The 19,488-nt window shown below is 39.7% G+C and overlaps 3 protein-coding genes across 9 annotated transcripts; 2 read left to right on the top strand and 1 right to left on the bottom strand.

The window, feature by feature from the left end:
* Positions 1-37: 37 nt before the first annotated feature.
* Positions 38-5,188, top strand: tdg.2 (thymine DNA glycosylase, tandem duplicate 2). Of its 2 annotated transcripts, none has more exons than XM_067493843.1 (10): positions 38-166; positions 1,693-2,036; positions 2,167-2,372; positions 2,522-2,591; positions 3,149-3,284; positions 3,479-3,561; positions 3,649-3,743; positions 3,852-4,023; positions 4,241-4,394; positions 4,811-5,188. In XM_067493843.1, the coding sequence occupies exons 1-9, from the start codon at positions 156-158 to the stop codon at positions 4,345-4,347; spliced, it is 1,224 nt and encodes a 407-aa protein (XP_067349944.1). In that variant the 5' UTR covers positions 38-155; the 3' UTR covers positions 4,348-4,394; positions 4,811-5,188. The 2 variants fall into 2 exon arrangements, with proteins under 2 accessions (XP_067349944.1, XP_067349943.1); XM_067493842.1 differs by having other exon boundaries at positions 65-474.
* A 614-nt stretch (positions 5,189-5,802) lies between these two features.
* tdg.1 (thymine DNA glycosylase, tandem duplicate 1) lies at positions 5,803-12,439 on the top strand. Of its 5 annotated transcripts, none has more exons than XM_067493229.1 (11): positions 5,803-5,952; positions 6,492-6,615; positions 7,308-7,468; positions 7,842-8,134; positions 8,240-8,309; positions 8,756-8,891; positions 9,083-9,165; positions 9,257-9,351; positions 10,002-10,173; positions 10,798-10,950; positions 11,573-12,439. In XM_067493229.1, the coding sequence occupies exons 2-11, from the start codon at positions 6,557-6,559 to the stop codon at positions 11,698-11,700; spliced, it is 1,350 nt and encodes a 449-aa protein (XP_067349330.1). In that variant the 5' UTR covers positions 5,803-5,952; positions 6,492-6,556; the 3' UTR covers positions 11,701-12,439. The 5 variants fall into 5 exon arrangements, with proteins under 5 accessions (XP_067349330.1, XP_067349331.1, XP_067349333.1 ...); XM_067493230.1 differs by having other exon boundaries at positions 6,541-6,615; XM_067493232.1 differs by having other exon boundaries at positions 5,820-5,952; positions 6,557-6,615.
* Positions 12,440-13,294: 855 nt separating this feature from the next.
* Positions 13,295-19,172, bottom strand: LOC137108526 (patatin-like phospholipase domain-containing protein 2). 2 transcript variants are annotated; one of them, XM_067493228.1, is made up of 9 exons: positions 18,868-19,155; positions 17,942-18,174; positions 17,733-17,798; positions 16,169-16,378; positions 15,919-15,979; positions 15,614-15,820; positions 14,583-14,724; positions 13,930-14,007; positions 13,295-13,719 (listed from the first exon to the last, which is right to left on the bottom strand). In XM_067493228.1, exons 1-9 carry the CDS (start codon positions 19,127-19,129, stop codon positions 13,623-13,625), a joined length of 1,356 nt encoding a protein of 451 aa, XP_067349329.1. In that variant the 5' UTR covers positions 19,130-19,155; the 3' UTR covers positions 13,295-13,622. The 2 variants fall into 2 exon arrangements, 1 of the variants encoding a protein (XP_067349329.1); XR_010912208.1 differs by lacking the exon at positions 14,583-14,724 and having other exon boundaries at positions 13,658-13,719; positions 18,868-19,172.
* Between the last annotated feature and the right edge of the window lie 316 nt (positions 19,173-19,488).

The raw sequence follows: 19,488 nt of genomic DNA on the forward strand, positions 1-19,488 counted from the left end.
TAAGCATTCACAGTAGAGCTTAATGCATGTAATGCCCATTGTGACCTACAGGTGGCGCTCACTCATTCTGAATAAGCGGAAATGTTTAACGTTTAAATGGTCTTTGTTTATGTACGGTTCCTAGCCTCAGTCTTCTTATTACTATTAGGAACAAAATGTATGACAGGTACGTTTGTATGCACATGTAATGTTCTGTTTCGTTTATGTGGAGCTCATTCCCTGTTTCCCGACAGCTGTAGGCCTGTGTAATGTTATTTATCGTCGGCGAGACCTTCCACTTCCCCTGCAGGAGCGTCTTCTTTGTGCCAGCAAATTACTGTATGTGCTTTAATCTCCACGCAGCTCATGTTTCCAATGCGTATTAAGGCGCTTGGCAGCAGAATGAACGTTAATTTATTCAAATAAGTCAACAGTTAAGATGGAGGAAAACCAGTATACCCCACTGACGGTTCCTACGGATTATTTTCAGCAGTGGTGAGTTGGTGTTGGGGGTAGTAGCAGGTTGCTGGAAACCTCTCACGTTGATCTCAACATCTTCATTTTCATGCATGAGATGGAGAAAGCTCAGAAACATCACATGGATATCCATATACTTTTATATTTAGGCATGCAGCAAGTGGTAGTGTAATTATTAAGCATAACTTGTCAAAATGCAATAAAGATCCGCCCCTACATGGGAAGAAATACTAATACATCTGAAGTGCTGAATTATTACATACTTATTAATAATTGGCATTTAATTTTATAAGGTGATATTCAATTATAAATGCTATAGCTGTAACAATTAGTCGATATGTTGATGATTGGTGATAAATCATTTCATTCATTTTATGAGGTGCCAAATGCCAAACATTGGCAGGTTTAGGCTTCTCACATGTGACAGTGCACAGCCATTCTTTGATATATCTGATAGACAAATACAAAATCTTTGGATTTGGGCAGTTACTTTTGTAAATTAAGCAGTTTAAAGACATCACTTGAGGCATGGAGGAGTGGTGAAGACCATTTGTCACTAGTTGTTGAAATCTATCCAATTGATCGAACATATCCTCAGATAAAGCAATGATTAATTTTATCATTAGTTGCAGATCTAACTAATGAATGGCCTATAACTGGTTCGACAGATTAAAAGGACCTTATATAAAATTTTGACATGTTATCCAGAGGCCATTATGCCATCACTTGCTACAGATTTGATAAGCAGTGGCTGTTCTGCCAACTTTTGAATGGACATAACTCCAACATAAACAAGTGTTTGACTTGTATTGGGCTTCATAGCAATCACAGTCACCATGTTTTTGCAAGGTGTTTGTTTGTATATCTTCATTCCATTTTATACTAATTTATATTTATTTTTTTGCTGAAGTGAACAATTGCTTTCTCGTTTAAAGATTTTTGTGGGTGTAAAAAGAAAGTATTCAAGATTTTTTTTTTTTAAAAAGGGATTAGACAGCGATACTAAAATAAACAATATTTTTTATTATGCAAGTTATGTGATGATAGATGCAATGGATGTAATGCAGAATACAAACAGGTGAACATCAGTGCATGTGCGTTTCTATTTTGTAAGTTTCTTCAGCCACTTCCTAATGCACCTGTTTAACAACACACATCATTTTCTTGCTGTGTGTTTGTGCAGTTTTACTTTCTTCTTTTGTTCTTCCTCATTCTCTCTCATCTTGTCTTACCTAGGTACCAGTCCAGCCAGCAGCACCCTGAGGCACAATATGTGATGCCATATCACAACATGGGGCATTACCTAGAAGGTCCCAGAGATGAGCCTGTCATGGCCGAGCTATCGGTCCACCGGGAGCAACCTCTTTGCCAGGAACATTTTTATCCAAACGACCCTCCAGCTCCAAATTACTACCAGGAGGCGAATTACCAGCAGAACACCAGGGAGCAGCAGCAGCAGCAGCAGCAGCAGCAGCAGCAGCAGCAGATTCCTGCAGCCCAATATCACCATCATCAAAATTCAATACAGCAGCAGGAGCCGAGTTTTTACCATCAACCTCAGTCTGCTGGCCCACCTCAAGGTATGGACTGATCAAATTATTCCAAAAGCAAGATCTTCGAAGGTTTCTGCATAGCCAGTTCTGCATGTTTCCTCTGTTGACTGTGACTTTGCTTGTGAATTTACAAACTCACTCCTCCTCTCTTTTGCAGCTGGGACACCAGTGAAGAAAAAAAGAGGCCGGCCTCCTAAACAGCAGGTGGAGGAGGGAGAGATGCAGGCCGAGGAGGAGGAGGATGAAGTAGAGGCCGCCAAGAAGGCTAAGAGGATTCTTAACCGCTTCAACGGCATGTCGGTGGCTGAGGTTATGGCCAGAACCCTGCCAGATGTTATTACCTACGATCTTGACATTTTGATTGTAAGTTAAAGTTAATTATGTTTTTCTACAAGTATATAAGTTCATTTTCACAATTTTCAGATGTGTTTCTTTGTTGTAAGCTGTCACTCACTTAAGACTGTGGTCCTCTAGGTCTGTTGCCATGGTAACCGCTTCATGTTTCTCCTCAGATTGGAATTAACCCTGGACTATTATCAGCCTTCAAAGGACACCATTACCCAAACCCAGGAAACCATTTCTGTATGTTGAAATTCAGTTTCATTGCTGACTTCAGGGCATACATGGCAGTATTCACTTTTACCTGCTCCTACCCTGTTGTATCCAGCTTAGTGCCACCATTATGAACACATGTTAAGCAGCTCAGATTTGATCCCAAAGCTTCCACGGATACAAATATAAAGATGTGATGCAACTGAACTTTTTTCTTTCAGTGTGATAAATTTGTGTGGGCATAAAATGGTGCCTTGGGTTTGAATATATCACTGTGTTTAAATGATCTAACTTCAGTGATTCACTGAAAAAAGCAGAAACCGAATGCACAGTGATGCACAGTTTTTTTTTCTCAAATTATAAAGGGTCATTATTTGTAATAATACTATAATTTTGATAGTTAATGTTTCATCAATGGAGGTTTCATTTTCATGTTTTCAAATGAAAGTTTAGAAGAAATCAGTTTCAAAAGCAGTTATTTTGTACTATACAAACATTTGTTGTACATAAATGCGTAGTACATATAATTATATTTGTTCAATAGTCAGGGAAATGTGCAACACTTTAATTTTATTTTTTCCATTCAGGGAAATGTCTGTTTCTTTCTGGTCTAACTGAACAGCAGCTCAACTACATGCATGATCAGAGCCTGCCAGAGAAATACAGCATTGGCTTCACCAATATGGTGGAGAGGACCACGCCTGGCAGCAAGGACCTCTCCAGGTAAATGGAAAAAACACATTGATATATGAAGTGTATAGAACTGCTGCTTCCTTTAAACTATTATTTACACATACAAATTCATAGTCGGTACATCAGTAGACTGAGGCTGAATTTCATCGTAAACTGAGCACAGTTTCTGGGTTATATTAATATAGTATGAATTTTTATTTTTTTTATCATTTTTGTTGTCGCAGTAAGGAGATTCGTGAAGGAGGTCGGCAGTTACTTGAGAAGCTGCAGAAATACAAACCATTAATAGCAGCTTTCAATGGAAAAGGTAAACTTATTAAAACATTGTTACTTTACTATTAAAAGTCAGTTGGGAAAATTAAATGGATTATTAAATTTTTTAATATTTTGTCAGGTATTTATGAAATCTTCTGCAAGGAAATCTTTGGTGTAAAGGCGAAGAATCTTGACTTTGGTCTACAGCCCTACAAAATCCCTGAAACTGAAACTGTATGTGAAAACCGTAACTTGATTACTTGAAAGCACTATACTAGCACAAAGTACTATGCACTCAACTACACAAAGAATGATCCTCATAGCCTGTTCCCCTTCTCTAAGGTGTGCTACTTGATGCCCTCATCAAGCCCCCGCTGTGCCCAGTTTCCCCGTGCACAGGATAAGGTGCATTTCTACGTTAAACTGAAGGCACTGCGTGACCACCTGAAAGGCCTGACACCCAGCCATGAGGTGGTAGAAACGCAGTATACCTTTGATCTGCAGCTTGCTAAAGGTAAACATTACAGTTTCCTTTTAACTACTGTACATAGTACAGCTGAAACATCACATGTCGGATTCATAATTATTCAGTTACTTGTTTTGATGCAGACATATAAAGTACCTGCACACTGAGATTTTCATGAACATAAGCATAGTACATCTTTCTCATTTATAAACGTCCATACAGTAGATTTTCCTTAAAAACCATTTCTGATGTGTCCGCTTTGCAGAAGATGCTAAGAGGATTGCAATCAAAGAAGAGCAGGTGGATCCAGACTATGAAAGCTGTGGTGGTCTGCACGACAACGTGAGGCAAAGCAGCAACTTCTCCAACTAAAAGACAGAGGAGAGGAGAGAGACAGTCATGTCTGCAGTAGCACACAGGTAGTGCAGTTGCTTTGTAGTCGGTGTTAACTGGGACTTGGGGTACTGGGACCATGTTTGAAATATTGATAAACACATCAATCCCATAACTGTATAAAGTGACTCCACGTCACTTTGACTGAGCACCATCTAGTGGAAGAAGTATTCTGATCAGAAGTAAAAGTAGAAGTATATAAACCACACATCACTTTAAATAATCATCAAAAACCCTACATTAAAAAGCCTACTCAAATAAAAGTAAGTAAATATTAACGATAAAGTGTCTCATCCATAAAATGTACAAAAGTATATGAAAGTCCTCTATGTAAAGTAAAATTGGAAAGGAAAAGTGTAAGGAAGCAGTAAATAACAAGTTATTGGTTAATAACATGTCCTCTGCAAGCAGTGCAATCCATCTTTGTTGTGATATTTTTCAGAAATGGCCGTTTTGTGGACAACGTGACATGAGACCACTTCAGCTGAATATGTGCATATATGACGCACAACAAGATATCAGCTGTACTAGTAGCAAGGGGATAAGAAACCCTCAGATGACACAACAAGAGAAGCGGAGTCGCACTGAGGTGTGAATGTGACACAGAAGAAAGTGTTTGTTACATTGTCTCACTCCTAAACAGACTGTGCATGTTATGGTGCTTTTCTTTTTCATTTTTTTTAAAATCACAGTTTATTGCATTTTGTAAGGTTTGTGTGTCCAGTGAGTTATTTTTGTATTTTGAACTGTATACATAAGTCATGGTAGTCTGGAATTTCTAATCTGTAATTACAGATTTAATAAATCTGTTCTAAACGTGCTCCTCTTGTCTAATTGTGTTATATTGTCCGTTGTCTGATCATGCAAAGCTGTAATTTACAATCCATTTAATAAAACAGGAAATGTAATCAGGAGTATATCCATAATTTCCGTTGATAAAAGTCGACAACACAAGCCGCAGGGATGTTTTATCTGGGTGAATTTCATTATTTTACACAGCCTCCTACTGGAAATGAATGTCGATAGGAAAGAAGAGGCACAGGCCAGTAAACCTGCCTGAAAACCAGAGGCATCAGTGGAGCTGTGCTATTATTGTAATTATTTGTAAGTGTTAATTAATAGTTATCCCTTTTGGTCACGCGGTGGGAAAATAATCGACGTGACTGCTCCAAGCTGCAAACATTACTTTGAAATCCCTTTAACACTATCAGCCAATACAAATCAAACAGTTAGTTCAAATGTCGAGCGGCTCATACCACTGCTAAAATAGGTACGCGTGGCTTTGTTTGCTGGTGATTTGATGAAATAGTTTGGAAACACTATTTGAACGCTTCGCTTTTGTTAGTCGTTCTAAGAGCTCTAAGCTCATATGAGTTCTTTTTCTCGACTGTAGTCAGCAATGTTGTTTTTACACCCCTACGCGTTACACGTTGAGATCTTCCGGTGTCAAAGTTGACCCAGAGGACTGTCACGTCTTTGTTGCCTCTGTTGTTCCCTCTTAGGCAACGAAGGGAAGAGCGGTATAGATGGAAAAATAAAACCCATCTGTACAGAAGAAGCGGTTTTAACTCTTATTCGAGAAAGGTATGTTTACGTTCATAAACGCTGGAACATTTTGTGAGGGTTTTCTATTTTTCTGCGAGGAGTCTGAGTGGAAGCAAAACCATTCATCCATTCCAGGTTAGCTGAGCAGCTAGCGGATGGCTAGCGTTAGCTGTTCGTGGGGCACTGGTACTGAATAGCTGTTAACGCTAGTATTTATACTACTATGTACTATTTACACTGCTATGTACCTTCTCCTCTTAACAACGCACTTTTCTTTTTAAATGATAAGTTAGCACCGGGGTTTAATTCGGTTTCGCTTGTTATCTAGCCTGGCCGTGGAGGGAGAATCATGTTAGCAGGTGATGTCAACTGATTTGGTGTTTAGGTTATTTTCTTGTAAATGTATACAGCTGCATTTACGTTCTTTTAATGTGTTATCCCCATCTAAGTTTTCATTCGTTGCTGTTGTTTATGTTGTGGTTTATCTTTTGTTGACAACTCCAGTTTTCAGTAATTTGATGCCCTTGCACATGCATTCTCACACAGCCTGACTCCTTAATGTGCTAAACTACATGCAGGTCACATAGTTATGCTTCATCAACGTGCATATTGATTTATTTAATAAAGTCTAACCACCCAAAAGATGGAAGAAAAGATGAACGGATCACTGCCTGTTGTCTCCCCGGAGTATCTTCACCAGTGGTGAGTCTTCTTCTTCACCACAATGGCACAACAGGAGTCAGATTATATCAGCAAACCTCTCAATGGCAAAGTGTAATGAGAAATAAAATGATAGCATGTGTGATCTGTTGCCCATTTTGATTATTATTTTACCATTGTTTTCATAATTATGTATGAATTGCTTTTTTTTTTTGGTCAGTGGCATTTAACTGTGGGTTAATCTGTGTTTTTCTTTTCTTTAATATGATGTGAAAGCAAAAAAAAAAAAAAAACAACTCCAATTTCTGTAAATTCTGCAAATATACTCTTTTTTTTTTTTTCTTTATAGTTATTCTGATAGATTTGTAACCGGCCTGCAGAATGACTTTTCTAATTGTTATAATGTTCAATTTTAACACTTTGAGAGACGAGTTGATTCACCTTCACAGTATAGTCAGTTTGGAGTGTGTTGAGATGTGTCGCATTTTAATAAATACAATTTACCATTATCATCATAAATATGCAGAAAAACCTAATCAACTTGGATCTAATAATAGTGGGATAGAAAACACCAGTTGTCTTTATGAAAATAAAATTCTGCAATATCATTGAGTAACAATTAAAAACAGAACATCTTTAAAACAAACACGCATCACATAACACACTGGTCTTACTCTGATTTAATCAAGCAGCTGCTTGTTTCACTTTTTATCACTGCAATTCTTCCACCACAGGGTTCAGTCTGCACAGCAGTTTCACGCTCTCCAGGCTCAATATCAAGGTTTCAACCCTCAGTTTCACTACGCAGAGAGGCCGATGGAGGAGAGAGCCATGGAACACATGGCTAATCCAGAATTTATGACGGATCAGCAGGAACCTGCCGACCTGACAAAACGTACTATGCCCCACTTTGAGTAACGTAATCACTGTGTACAGTACCCGATTGTGGGACAGGTTTAAATGTTTTATTTATCGTAAATTGTGCAGCAAATCATGTTCCTGCACAAATATACCTCACTGGAAGTTAACATACTGTGATAGGACATGGTGTAAGCATACTGGTTGTTAAAATGGTGTTTGGAAAGGAGCTGCAATAAAGTAGCATCAACCTATTTAAAAATACTTGAATTCCTGAAATAATTTCTACTAGTAATGTGGTTTATGTAGAGCTTTGGTAGGGAGACCATAGGGGATAGCCAACACAACAGTGCATATAAAGATTATACAGTAGAGACATTTTTATTTTCTTTTGATATTCCTTTTCCTAGCCCCGGCGAAAAAGAGGGGTAGACCAGCTCAACCCAAGGAACCCAGGGCACCAAAACAACCAAAAGTCCCCAAGGCACCAAAGCCACCTAAAGATCCAAATGCACCTAAATCCAAACCTGGTCCTAAGCCTAAAAAGGCCACTGAAGCTCAGGTAGATGGCAAGCAAGAGAAGATTGATGAGAGCTTCAAGAAGGTGAAGAGGAAAGTGGACCGCTTCAAGGGGATGTCAGAAGAAGAGGTCATGAAAAAAACATTGCCAGACCTGCTGGACTACAACCTGGACTATGTCATTGTAAGGTCCTTTCCATTTTTATTAACAATGTAACAAACGCCATGTTCAATTGGCAGGAAATTTGAGTTTGTGAGCTTTAAAAGCACCTTCTGTGTTCCTTTTAAGATTGGGATCAATCCAGGGTTGATGGCCGCTTACATTGGACGATGGTTTCCAGGACCAGGAAATCATTTTTGTAAGTTAAATAAATGTTAGTTTGTATAGTAAAAAATATCCTGTTTACATTTCCATGAATGAGCAAAGGATTATAGGACATCAAGCAATCACATATTAGATACAAGGGGATGTGGCAAAGCGATCTTTTTTAATTTGCAGAGAAGGTTGAATATACTGTAATACAGGGTGTAAGAAAACATTTAAAGTGAGGGAAGAGGGAAATTAATTTATTACAAAACTGGACTGATAATGCAGATAGGTGTGTAGGCTTCACTGGACTCTGATAATTCATGACATCATCCTGCGTGCTTATACATCCTAATGTTACATGGGCCTTAATGAGATTGTTGACCCATTCTAGCATAAAATTCTACAGTACTTTGAAAGGAGTTGGGGGTCTGCATTGCAAGTTCCGCAACTGCCAAATAATCCGTTTGTGAATTTGTTCACAAACATTTGTTCCAGGGAAGTGCCTGTTTCTGTCAGGATTTACTGAGGAGCAGCTCAACCACATGCACGACACTGTCCTGCCTGTCAAGTACAAAATGGGCTTCACCAACATGGTGGCAAGGGCAACACCAGGGAGCAAAGACCTCTCAAGGTAAACGGACTGTTGGGGAAGGAGGTGTACAACACATCAGTGGTATCACTGGTGAATCTTGATTTGATTGCACACCACCATATCTGTATTTGATGAAAAGTTGGAGTTGGAATAGCCAACAGTTGCTGCCCTGGCTGACAGTGATATGTTAGGTTTCTGGTAGAAAACAGTCTTTGTTTTTGTCTCCACAGTAAAGAGTTAAGAGAAGGAGGAAAGATTCTTGTTGAAAAGTTGAAGAAATTCAAGCCTCTTATTGCTGTTTTCAATGGAAAATGTAAGCATTCCTCTACAACAGAACAACAGCTGCGACAAAGGGCTTTTCTACAGTGAATTAAGGTCCTGTTGTCTTTGTTTCCACTTTCCAGGCATTTATGAAATGTTCTGCAGAGAGCTGTTTGGTAAAAAACCACAGAAGCTTGAATTTGGTTTGCAGCCACACAAGATCCCCGACTGTGACGTGGTGAGCGTTGAATGCTTTGCAACTTTTTAAGGGATTTCTTAAATGTTGGTGCTGTAGTGAACTTGTTTCTATGAAATAACAGTAAATGGTAAGTCACTATTACATGTTATTAGATTGGTGGATCCTGTTCATGATGCTGAAAGGACATAAAAAATTGAAAGAACATACACGTTGAAGTGTCCCAACTTGCTCCTGTGTGTTGTCTGTCAATGTTGAAATTGGAAATCTGTGATGATTAAAAAATGATGTGCCGCTATGGCAGATAACTGCCTGTTAGTATTTTAAACCTAGCATGTAATAGAGCTTTGTTGTTGTCCAGTTAAACAGACATGTTTCTTTATTGTGGGGTTCATCTTCTGTCAATAAAGGGAAGAAGAAGATACCAAAGTATCTATGAATCCATCACATCCAACAATCTCATCTTATGACACTGGAAGTATGTTAATGGAAGGTGTGAGGAGCTAGAGGAAAAGAGCAGGGTATTGTGCTTAGCTGATTCATTGTTTTTTGAGATCTAATAAAAAGTACTTTCCTCAAGGGAGGGCTGCCAGTTTGGGAAATGAGCACTTTCACCCCCACCATAGCCATTCTACCATCTGTAAACATTGGGCTTCACAGAACTGACCGCGACCATCATTTCTCCTTCACAGGCTCTGTATCTGATGCCTTCCTCCAGTGCTCGCTGTGCTCAGTTCCCTCGTGCTCAGGATAAGGTCCACTTCTACATCAAACTGAGGGAACTCCGAGATCAGCTGAAAGGTGTACAAGGAAGCAGTGAGATCCAGGAGGTTGAATACACATTTGACCTGCAGCTGGCCAAGGGTGAGCACAGCTATAGAGGAGTGAAAAAGCTTTGTTGAATTAATACGATCTAAATTGTATCTAAAGGATCATGTTGGTCATTTTCAAAAATTAGACTGTATTGTCCACAATCGCCATGTAGATGAATCTTCTCTACTCACGTTTGGTTAGTTGTCAGTCTGCAGTCTGGATTCCCTCATTTCTCAGCGTTGTCCAGTAATCCTTAAAAACACACCAGCCAGACACACCACTCCACTGTTAACATCAATGAACTAGCAAATCCAGGCTGCAATCTGATAACTGACCGAACATGAGTAGAGTTGATTCAGTGGTGGCTTTAGCATCTGTATGGTGACTGTGGACATTGGTTTAGAAAAGGAACAAAGTTATGCTTTAACTAGTAGCATGGTAGCAAAACTGCTCTCGTAATGGACAAACTCTTTAAAGTAACAACATTTGAAATGATTATTTTCCCTACTTTCTCGATAATGACAGTTTAATAACGTAATAAAGTTTATTTTAATATTCCGAGTTGTTGATTTAATAACTTGTGCTCATCTATACATCCTGAGGTTAAAATGACATCTTCGTCAGATGCGGACCAGAGCCCTTTTGTCACTTATACTCTCCCTTTCCCACCAACAGAGGACGCCAAGAGACTAGCAATAAAGGAGGAGCAGTACGATCCTGGTTATGAAGACGCCTACGGTGGAGCCTACGTAGAGAGGGGAGCTGAGGGGGGCCAGGCGCAAAGCCAGATCAACGGTCACTGTACATTCTCATCTGCAGAAAACACAGGTAACTACGCACCAACACTGCTGCGCTTGAGGAAAAGGTTGGACACAGCAGACACAGTTCTACCCAGTTCTAACCTAAGAACCATCTTAGGTTAGTACATGCTGAATTTAAGTTCCAAAAGAGAAGCTGGAAAGAAGAAAATCCTTTAAATGTCACCCTGGTCGCATATGTTGTCAATTCATATGATTATTTTCAAATTGTTTGGTGAAAATACTCATGTTACCTGACAGACAAGGGATGAAATAGCTTGTTTATGATAGTTAATTTACAATAATGTAAAGAAGCTGGAACCAGTTCATGTTGTTTTTTTGATCGAAAAAAAAAAAGAAAAAGATCAAAAGAGTTGTTGTATATATGCAAAGTGATAAACAATTTTGTTTCAAAGAATCACATTGTAAATTAATTTCTGTAAAATATTCACTGCCAATATTTTAGTCATTGAGATGAAGGTTGTCCGGACACCTTTTACACATTTTGTGTGTGTGTGTTCTATCATGTGTCCTGAGTTTGTGATCGAGACTTGGAGACCTTGTGCGTCCGTGCCTGGAGGTGACCTACCCATCAAACCAAACTTTACTGTAGACATTACTCACGTCTGATCATTATTTGTTTGCGTCCTCAGAAGGAGCACAAGCAGCGGCCACATCGCAAGCAGCAGAGGGCCAGCTCCCAGAAGGACAGTGGATGACACAGTCCCTTGCAGATCAGATCCCGGACATCAGTGGCGGACGAAAAGACTTTAGCATTTGAGGAAAGTGGGTTTCGCTGTCTCTGCTTTGACATGGAAACACTTAAGTCAAGTCAGGTCTCTGCCTGTTTTGTCCGGTTTTAGATTGACTTTGTTTTTATTAGTGTCCGAGTGAAATATATACGAACATAGATGGACTCCTTAGACATTTGGCAGAATTTTCCTTCTGCGTTTTTCCTTTTGTTTTGTCATCTTGTATACATTTACTGTATGATCAGCTTTATGGCAGTCATTTTAAATATTTGAAATCAGGGACGTGACGATTTTTGACTGTCACTGGAGATGGTTGTATTTTTTAACGTTTGTTTTTCCCTTCGTACTGTATCGTACTGCACTGTGATGCAGTAGGTGAGAACATTTAAATCTACTGTTTTGACAGTAGATACAACTCTAAATCATTATTTTATAAGCTTGACTGATGAGTGTGAGCTTACACGATCCTTTGCGTGAAGTGAGGATGTAGCTACTACAAAGGTTTTTTACAGTCATGGTGCTATGAACTGACCCACGTTGTGAAGTGGTTGCTCAGAGAAACCACGCTCATCGTGGATGTTACTGATTCCACAGAAGGGATTTCTGACGAGCCTTTCAACACAATGTTACAGACCTCAGACTGGTTTTATTTTAATCTTTAGCAGTTTTTTGTTTTAGGGTTGTTAATTGTCTTTATGAAAATGCCATTCACAAGGAATTTTATGAAACATTTGTCTATTAAAATATCCTGATGATGCTTTTTCTATATTTAACCCTTTCCTATTTACAGATAGCATGACGAGAAAATCTGCTCAACTTCATGACCAAACTAGTTGACCTTTACACGTTTGAGTTAAAGACATTTTATCTTTAACATGTTCTGAATGTACATTTTATTTCAAAAGCATAATAATATTGATACTGTTCTTGATTGCGCGGCAGTGGCTCGGCTGGTAGCGTGGCTGCCTATTGACCATAGGGTCAGAGGTTCGCTCCCTGCTCTTGCCGACCACATGTCAAAGGGTCCCTGGGCAAGACACTGAACCTGTAAACTGCCCGTCCCCAGCTGTGCAGCACCGGTAGAAATTTGGGACAAGCAGAAAGGACAAAAAAATAAAAAGAGAGATGGATATATAGAGGTACCGGTCTTCAGGGTCATGGGGTTTTAGTGGCAGAGCTTTTGCTGTAAGAAATGACCCAAAGAAATGGTCCAGTCAATTTTTCTACTCCTCCAGAGGAAGAAAAATCAACATTAAAGATTTTATTGCCTCAACAACTCTCCAAAAACAGGACTTGGTTACTACCCTCCTTACAATGCTATATGCTGAGCTGTACTGCATTTTGTCATGTTCAGAAGTTACAATCCTCATGTGGGGAAAAAAAAAGGGGGGGGGGGATACAGCCAGGGTTTGTAGTTATCTTTCAAAAGTATTGGAACAGCACGGCTATCTATCCATCTATCCCTTTTCTTAACCATAACTTTTAGAGGGAACTGTATTTGATATATTACTCAGATCACTTTATACACGTGTAAACTTGAAAGACAAAAACAGCATCTTTGTGCTGAAGGGGTCACTTCAATTCATTTTACTGTGCACTGTGCATACTCACAAAAAAGGTTAGTATAAATTATCTTTTTAATATGAGCAGAATATAAAAAGGATTCACACGGTTGTTAGAGGTTGAGGTCAAAGACAAACAGATGTGATAAGATATCATGCATAAATATCCGTTTAGATATTCCAGCTTATTAAAGTGATAAAACAATATTCCATTCATGAAAACTTTTAGATCTGAGACACGTCATCAGCCATAAAAGTTTATGTGCTTGTGGTTTAAAGTCATCTGCCACGTGCCACATGTAGTCGATGTTCAGAGGCTGGGCAGAGCTGTCCACGTGAAGGAGAGAAGGAGGACCACGTTACTGGGGTCGTCCTGAGAAAGGTTTGTGTCAGGACGTTAGGCTGATTGTTGAGGTCACAGTTTGGATGTTGTTGTCCCTGAGGACGGAGTCAGAGGACATGGTGCTGGGCTGCTCCAGGGTCAGACTGGATGAAGACACACAGACAAAAACATTGGAACAGTCAATTTATTGACTGATAACAGTTTATTGAACCCCGAAAGGGGAAATCCAGGTGACGCAGAGCGACAAGTAGATCAAAAGTCGAAAACACAGATCAACGTCATTTGTGTTGTTAGCGAGAAAACTTGAGAGTTTCTTCCCTTGAATCTGCCGTAAAATATGTTTGTGCGCGCACCTGTTGGGATCCTTGCTTCCACTGCTCCTCATAGCGGACGTCAGTCTGCAAATCACTGCGCAGCCCGACTGTATCACACTGTCACAATACAAACAGATCAATCGGTAAAACGGATGGAAACATTGAATCAATTCAATTCGAAGTGGTTTTATGAAGGAGTCGGTGGATCATGCTGAGTTTGAGCGGAGAACTTTAGAATAATTACTTCAGCAGAGACGCAGTTTTTATTATTTGGTTCGTTAAATTCTGTCGTCTCGTGCTCAGGTGAAGTCAGGTGAGGTGATTCATTTGGCAACGGTTACATTGGAGGATGGAAAAAGCATTTCCAAAGACATAAGCAGTTTGGTCATTAAAGTTAAAGAGTGTCTCTATTCATTTGAATGGGAGACAAATTGCTGACAAATGGTGAAAAATTTAATATATATATAAGTATAAAATATTTTATAGAGCTGAATATAAGCAATAATCTCCTTAATGAGCTGAACGTTTTGAGGTTGGACTGGTGTTTCTAGCTGACAGTTTTGGAAGCAGCTAGGCACCAAAAACATACAGATGATTGAAGTCTGAATAATAACAACAATAATGGTGGATGACTGTGACCCTTCTGCAACAAACCCTTTGTTGAGTGTTCAAAGAAAAGCCCCTCGTCTTACCTTTTGGTGAGAATGAAGACCAGCTCAATGGACGTCAAGAGGAAGGTCAGCAGATACAAAACTACTCTGATTGGAAGGAACTGATGGGGCTGTGACCACTGACCAACACCATCATGGCAATTCCTGCAAGCCTCACACAGGACTAACACACACACACACACACATACACACACACAGGAAACTACCTAAATACCCAAAGACTGAGTAAAGTTTGGCTTTAGGATATTTTATCACAGACATGGAAAGAATCTATCTCCACACTGATGCCTTCAACCTCAGGTAAGAGAATCTTAAACAAACAAACTGTCCTTTGGCTTCTTTAAAGAGGCCATTACAGCATGTATTTTGTTCAGGGGCTCTACCAGTAGAAAGCTGTATGATTTTTCATTTTAACAAATGCTTATTTCTCTCATAATGGCTCATTGCAACAGTCATCTGGTCAAGTGAGTGAAATGGTTTTGTCTTTAAAGCCCACTCTTCTCCGATTGGCCAGCTTGAAGAAGTTTGTTAGTGTACTAGTTTGTGTGTGTGAGAATCCAAATTGGAGGTGTTTTTATGCACTTCCATGAAGGATGTAGGTCAGACTGGAACCTGGTCTTAATCACTTACAGCGACCAAGCAAACGCATGTTCACCTCAAAGCTTTGGGCCTCTGACTTTGTGTAATGCTGACATCCGAATTTACAGAACTATATATACTACAGTTGATCAAAAAAGCAGAATCTCAAAAGTTTGAATGTTTCCTGGCTAATTTCAGAGGATACGTGTTTTTCCATTGGCGAGTTTTACTGTTAATGACTTGTTCCTTATCTGATTCAAGTGTCTACGCAGTGTTTGACATGTCGTGTTGGTGATCACTTTGCTTTTGTGCTGATGTGAAACCCCTTGAATTCCCACTCGATGTAAAAAAGCAATTTTAATCCTTCAGTAAATGTCACCGAACACGTGCATTTATCACTGAGATGCTGACTAAACTCTGTCTTACTTGCAGCAAAATGCAACACCGTGATTTTAATGGTCTGTCCTCCTTACTTTTTTTGATGCCAACTGGGAGCTTCTCGATAGCGCTGTGGTCCAGCCAGTAATGTTCTCTGTGTGGAGGATTGTGTCCATTCAGCAGAGCATTGTTGGACTCTTCCACATGAGCCACTTCCCACTTCACCAGGTCACAACAACCAGGTTTGGCTGTGTCCATCTCCACCATTAAACTGTTGGGAAGACGCTCCGCTCCGATCACATCTATAATAGACAGTAAACTTATTACATGCTTTGATTTTATAACAAAAAAAATTCATTTGTGGCTCGGTTGTGAGGAAGATGATGTCGGAAGATCTCACTTCTGTCTTTCAGGAAACGAAGGGCATCCATGTAGCCGTTGTGGCAGATTTCAGCCAGTTTCTGTCGAGTGAAAAAGCGAAAATCGTACATTTCAAAATGAATTCGTCTTTACCACTGAATACATTCAGTTTTTTAATGTGGTAAAAATGAGGAGAGAATTTTCATGTCTGTCACAGTCCAAAAAAAAAAATAAACAATCACATATAATCTCCACTGCGTTAAAGTGCCAGGAACTCTGCACAGACCCACCTCAATTTTAGGAGGTAGGAAGGAAGTACAGATGCGATGCACATTGCCAGTGTTGACCTGAATGCTAATGTTGCCATAGTGCACCTCAAAGAAGTTGAATGTACCCTCCCGGGGGCAGATGTCGCTCTCGCCTGAGAACGGGGCCACGGTGATGGTGTTTCTCTGCTCGAACAGAGGCATGTTGTTGCTCAGGGCTCCGTCCATGTAGTGCTGAGAGGACAGAGAAATGACTGGATGTTGACCAGAGTCTCAGCTTAATGTGTTCTGTCAGATACAATGTGCACAGTTTAGCGTAATTATATATTTTTATAGTCCCAGAACTAAATGCACAAAGAGTTCAGGTATATATTCCAGAGGTCACCCCGTCTGCAACCCCCTCAAATCCACCTCTACTAGTTGTTACTATAAATCTGATATTATTTATGACTATGTAATATTTTGTTTGGATATTTGATGGCATTTATAACTCATTTAGGTGAGTGGGTTCCTACACTCTCCAGACTCCCTTCTTCAACCCCGAAATTGTGTGATGTGCCTTTAGATGAGAACAAGCTAGTGGAGAAAGAAGTACTCATATCATTTATATAAGTAAAAGTACTAATAGCGAAGTCTAGACATAGTCATACAAATAAAAGTCCTGCATTCAAATATCTAACTTCAAGTGTTAGTTCAATACCAAAGGTTAAAAGTAGTCTTTACACAGAATGTCTCAATTTACATCACACATTCATGCATGTGCTGTTATTGGATTAGAATTATTGAGGCATTCGTGAGTTTATCACAATTGTAGTTCAATTATTGTTTTTATTACTTTACATACTGCTGTGTAGCCTGAGAGTTACAAACCACGGAGAACTAAAGAGGGATGATTATACTGCATTCAGCTTTATTAAGCAGAAATCCAAAAATGAACTTGTACCTACAGTTTTCTAATACATTCAGTATCTAAAATATAACAGTTAGTATAAGGCAGCAGAAAATATAATACTCAAGTTAAGTAGAAATACCTTACATTTTTACCACTTGAGTAAATGTGCTTAGAAAAGCTGGGCTGTAACCCTAACTTGCAAATGGCCACTACACACCTGCTGTTGATGATTCGACTGACGATTAAAAACCACTGAAGAAGAGCCGTCAAGCTCTTGGTGCATCTTCGTTTCTCCATGTTCAAAGGAGCATTTTTGGTGGAATTGTGTGTGCACACCTCACTTTTGTGCGCACGTTCAAATAGAGCTTCTTCTGGGCACAAGTTTTTTTTTCTTTAAGTCAATTGAGGCTGTTGTCAGTGGGGAGACTGAAATTTGTTACTCGTGTTACTGCTGAACCCAATTGCAGAAAGGCTCTTGGTTTCTGAATGACAGTAAGTTTGAATCAAAATCATGTTTAAAGCCTAAATTAAAAAAAAAAAGGCACAGAAATGTGTTTCACACTGACAATGCTTCATTTTAAAACTCTGTGATGATACGTTTTACTTAAAGAGCAGCAGTATTGGTGTTACGGCCCTACGGTATCACATTAACATTGTTCTTTATTTAATAGGTCTTACTGCGCTGTATCTACTCACCACTCCCCGGTACGAAGGTGGAGTGAAACCACAGTAAACTGGGAAAAAGCAGCTGCAGATCAGAACCTGTAAAAGGCAGTAAATGCAGGTTAAAACTCCAGAATCCAGATGTTAGAGACTCAACTCCTGGTGTTTTTCTGAATCACTAATGCAGCAGATACTGAAAAATCACACGAGGTTGCAAACAAACACACAGTCCGTGTCTTTACCTGAATCAGCTCTTCTCTACTGTCAAACTCAGACACCAAAACGTTCTTGCCATCAGTCAGTCTGGTGAGGGACACGCAGAGCTTTCCAGAGGCCTGGCGGTGGGCATCTTCTGGAAGCCTTTCCAGCAGGAAGTCCTGCACAGTCCTCAGCAGACTGAAGGTCGGGTGGAAAACTCCCAGTGTGTGTTTTCTGGCCTCTTTCGCCGTCTTCAACACATCAACGCAGAGCTGCTCTAAGGGATAAATAACCGCTGCATTTATTATCCAGGAAAGAAAAATGTTGCTGTTGCTTTATCACTTTGAGTCATTTATCAGTTCTACCTGCACTTTTAGGCAGTTGCTGCACCTGAAAGAAAGAAATCTAATCTATCAGCGTGTTTTTGTATTGCAGCATGTGAGGAAAGCACAGAGAGAGACTCTTTGACTCAGTTGCCATTAAACTCTATGTGACCCCCTGGAGTTTGCCCTCACAACTGCAACGCATCCTGTGTGTCAGTGAACCTGCCAAGTACACTGTTAACTCCCAGTATCAATCACAGTCTTTGTTTTTATAGAACATTTTGTTTTCCTGACGTTAATGAATGGCCAAGAACAATTACTACAGGAAAATATTTTATTTGAGACACACCTAAATAGTGAAATTACTAGTAATAAAACAATTATGATGTAAAGTTAAGATCAAACTTTTATGGAAGAACAGCTTTATCTGTTATCATGATGCTGCTCCACACTGTCAAAAAGAAAAGAAAATGTTTACAAGCAAGTGTCACATTTTGATCATTTAATAAATACATACGCATCCCCAATGAGAAATATTTTAATAATAGTGGTTTCTGCCTGAAGGCTACAGACAAGACGCACTAATGGATATGTTAGGTCTTACTAGTTAAAGAAACTCTAATCTGCAACGTGCAAATGTGTCTCACCGATTGGGATCCCAACAGTCAGAGCTGCAGCAACAAGACAACCGGATGAAGCTCCACATATTTTGGAAGCTCCGTGAACCAGCCGTGGGACCCGCTCGAGGATGCAGCTCAGAGCTCCCAGGTGATAAACGCTCCTGAAGCCACAGCCTGCGAAAGAGATGTTCCACTCCTCGCCCCAGTTAAACATCATCTGATTTCTCCAGCGATCGCAAGGCGTGTAGAAACTAATCTCGTTGGCCTCTGTGGACTTCAGCTGGTGCATCTGGATTCCATCCAGCCTTTTCCTTAACACGTTTTCTCTTATCTCCAGTCCAGTACAGTCAGAGGCAAAATGGACTGTGTTTCACAATGTACTAAAAATCACATTTTAAAATGAAAAAAAATAAAAGGTCAGCATCACGACACAATAGGCATCTGCACAGATGGTCATTTCCATGTCATTTTTGAAGCATGTTCCAACCAAGGTCCCCATCACATTTGTGGGTCACTGTGTTGCTAGGACTAAAGCTTTAGAAATGTCTTACACCCCTGTCCTCATTTGCAAAACATTTTATGTCCTTTAGTGCACATAAGCTACAACACTGTAGCCATGGAAAATAATTTTCTCCAGATTTGTTGGGT

This window comes from Channa argus, chromosome 23 (assembly GCF_033026475.1).
Source record: "Channa argus isolate prfri chromosome 23, Channa argus male v1.0, whole genome shotgun sequence".
NCBI classification, from domain to species: domain Eukaryota; kingdom Metazoa; phylum Chordata; class Actinopteri; order Anabantiformes; family Channidae; genus Channa; species Channa argus.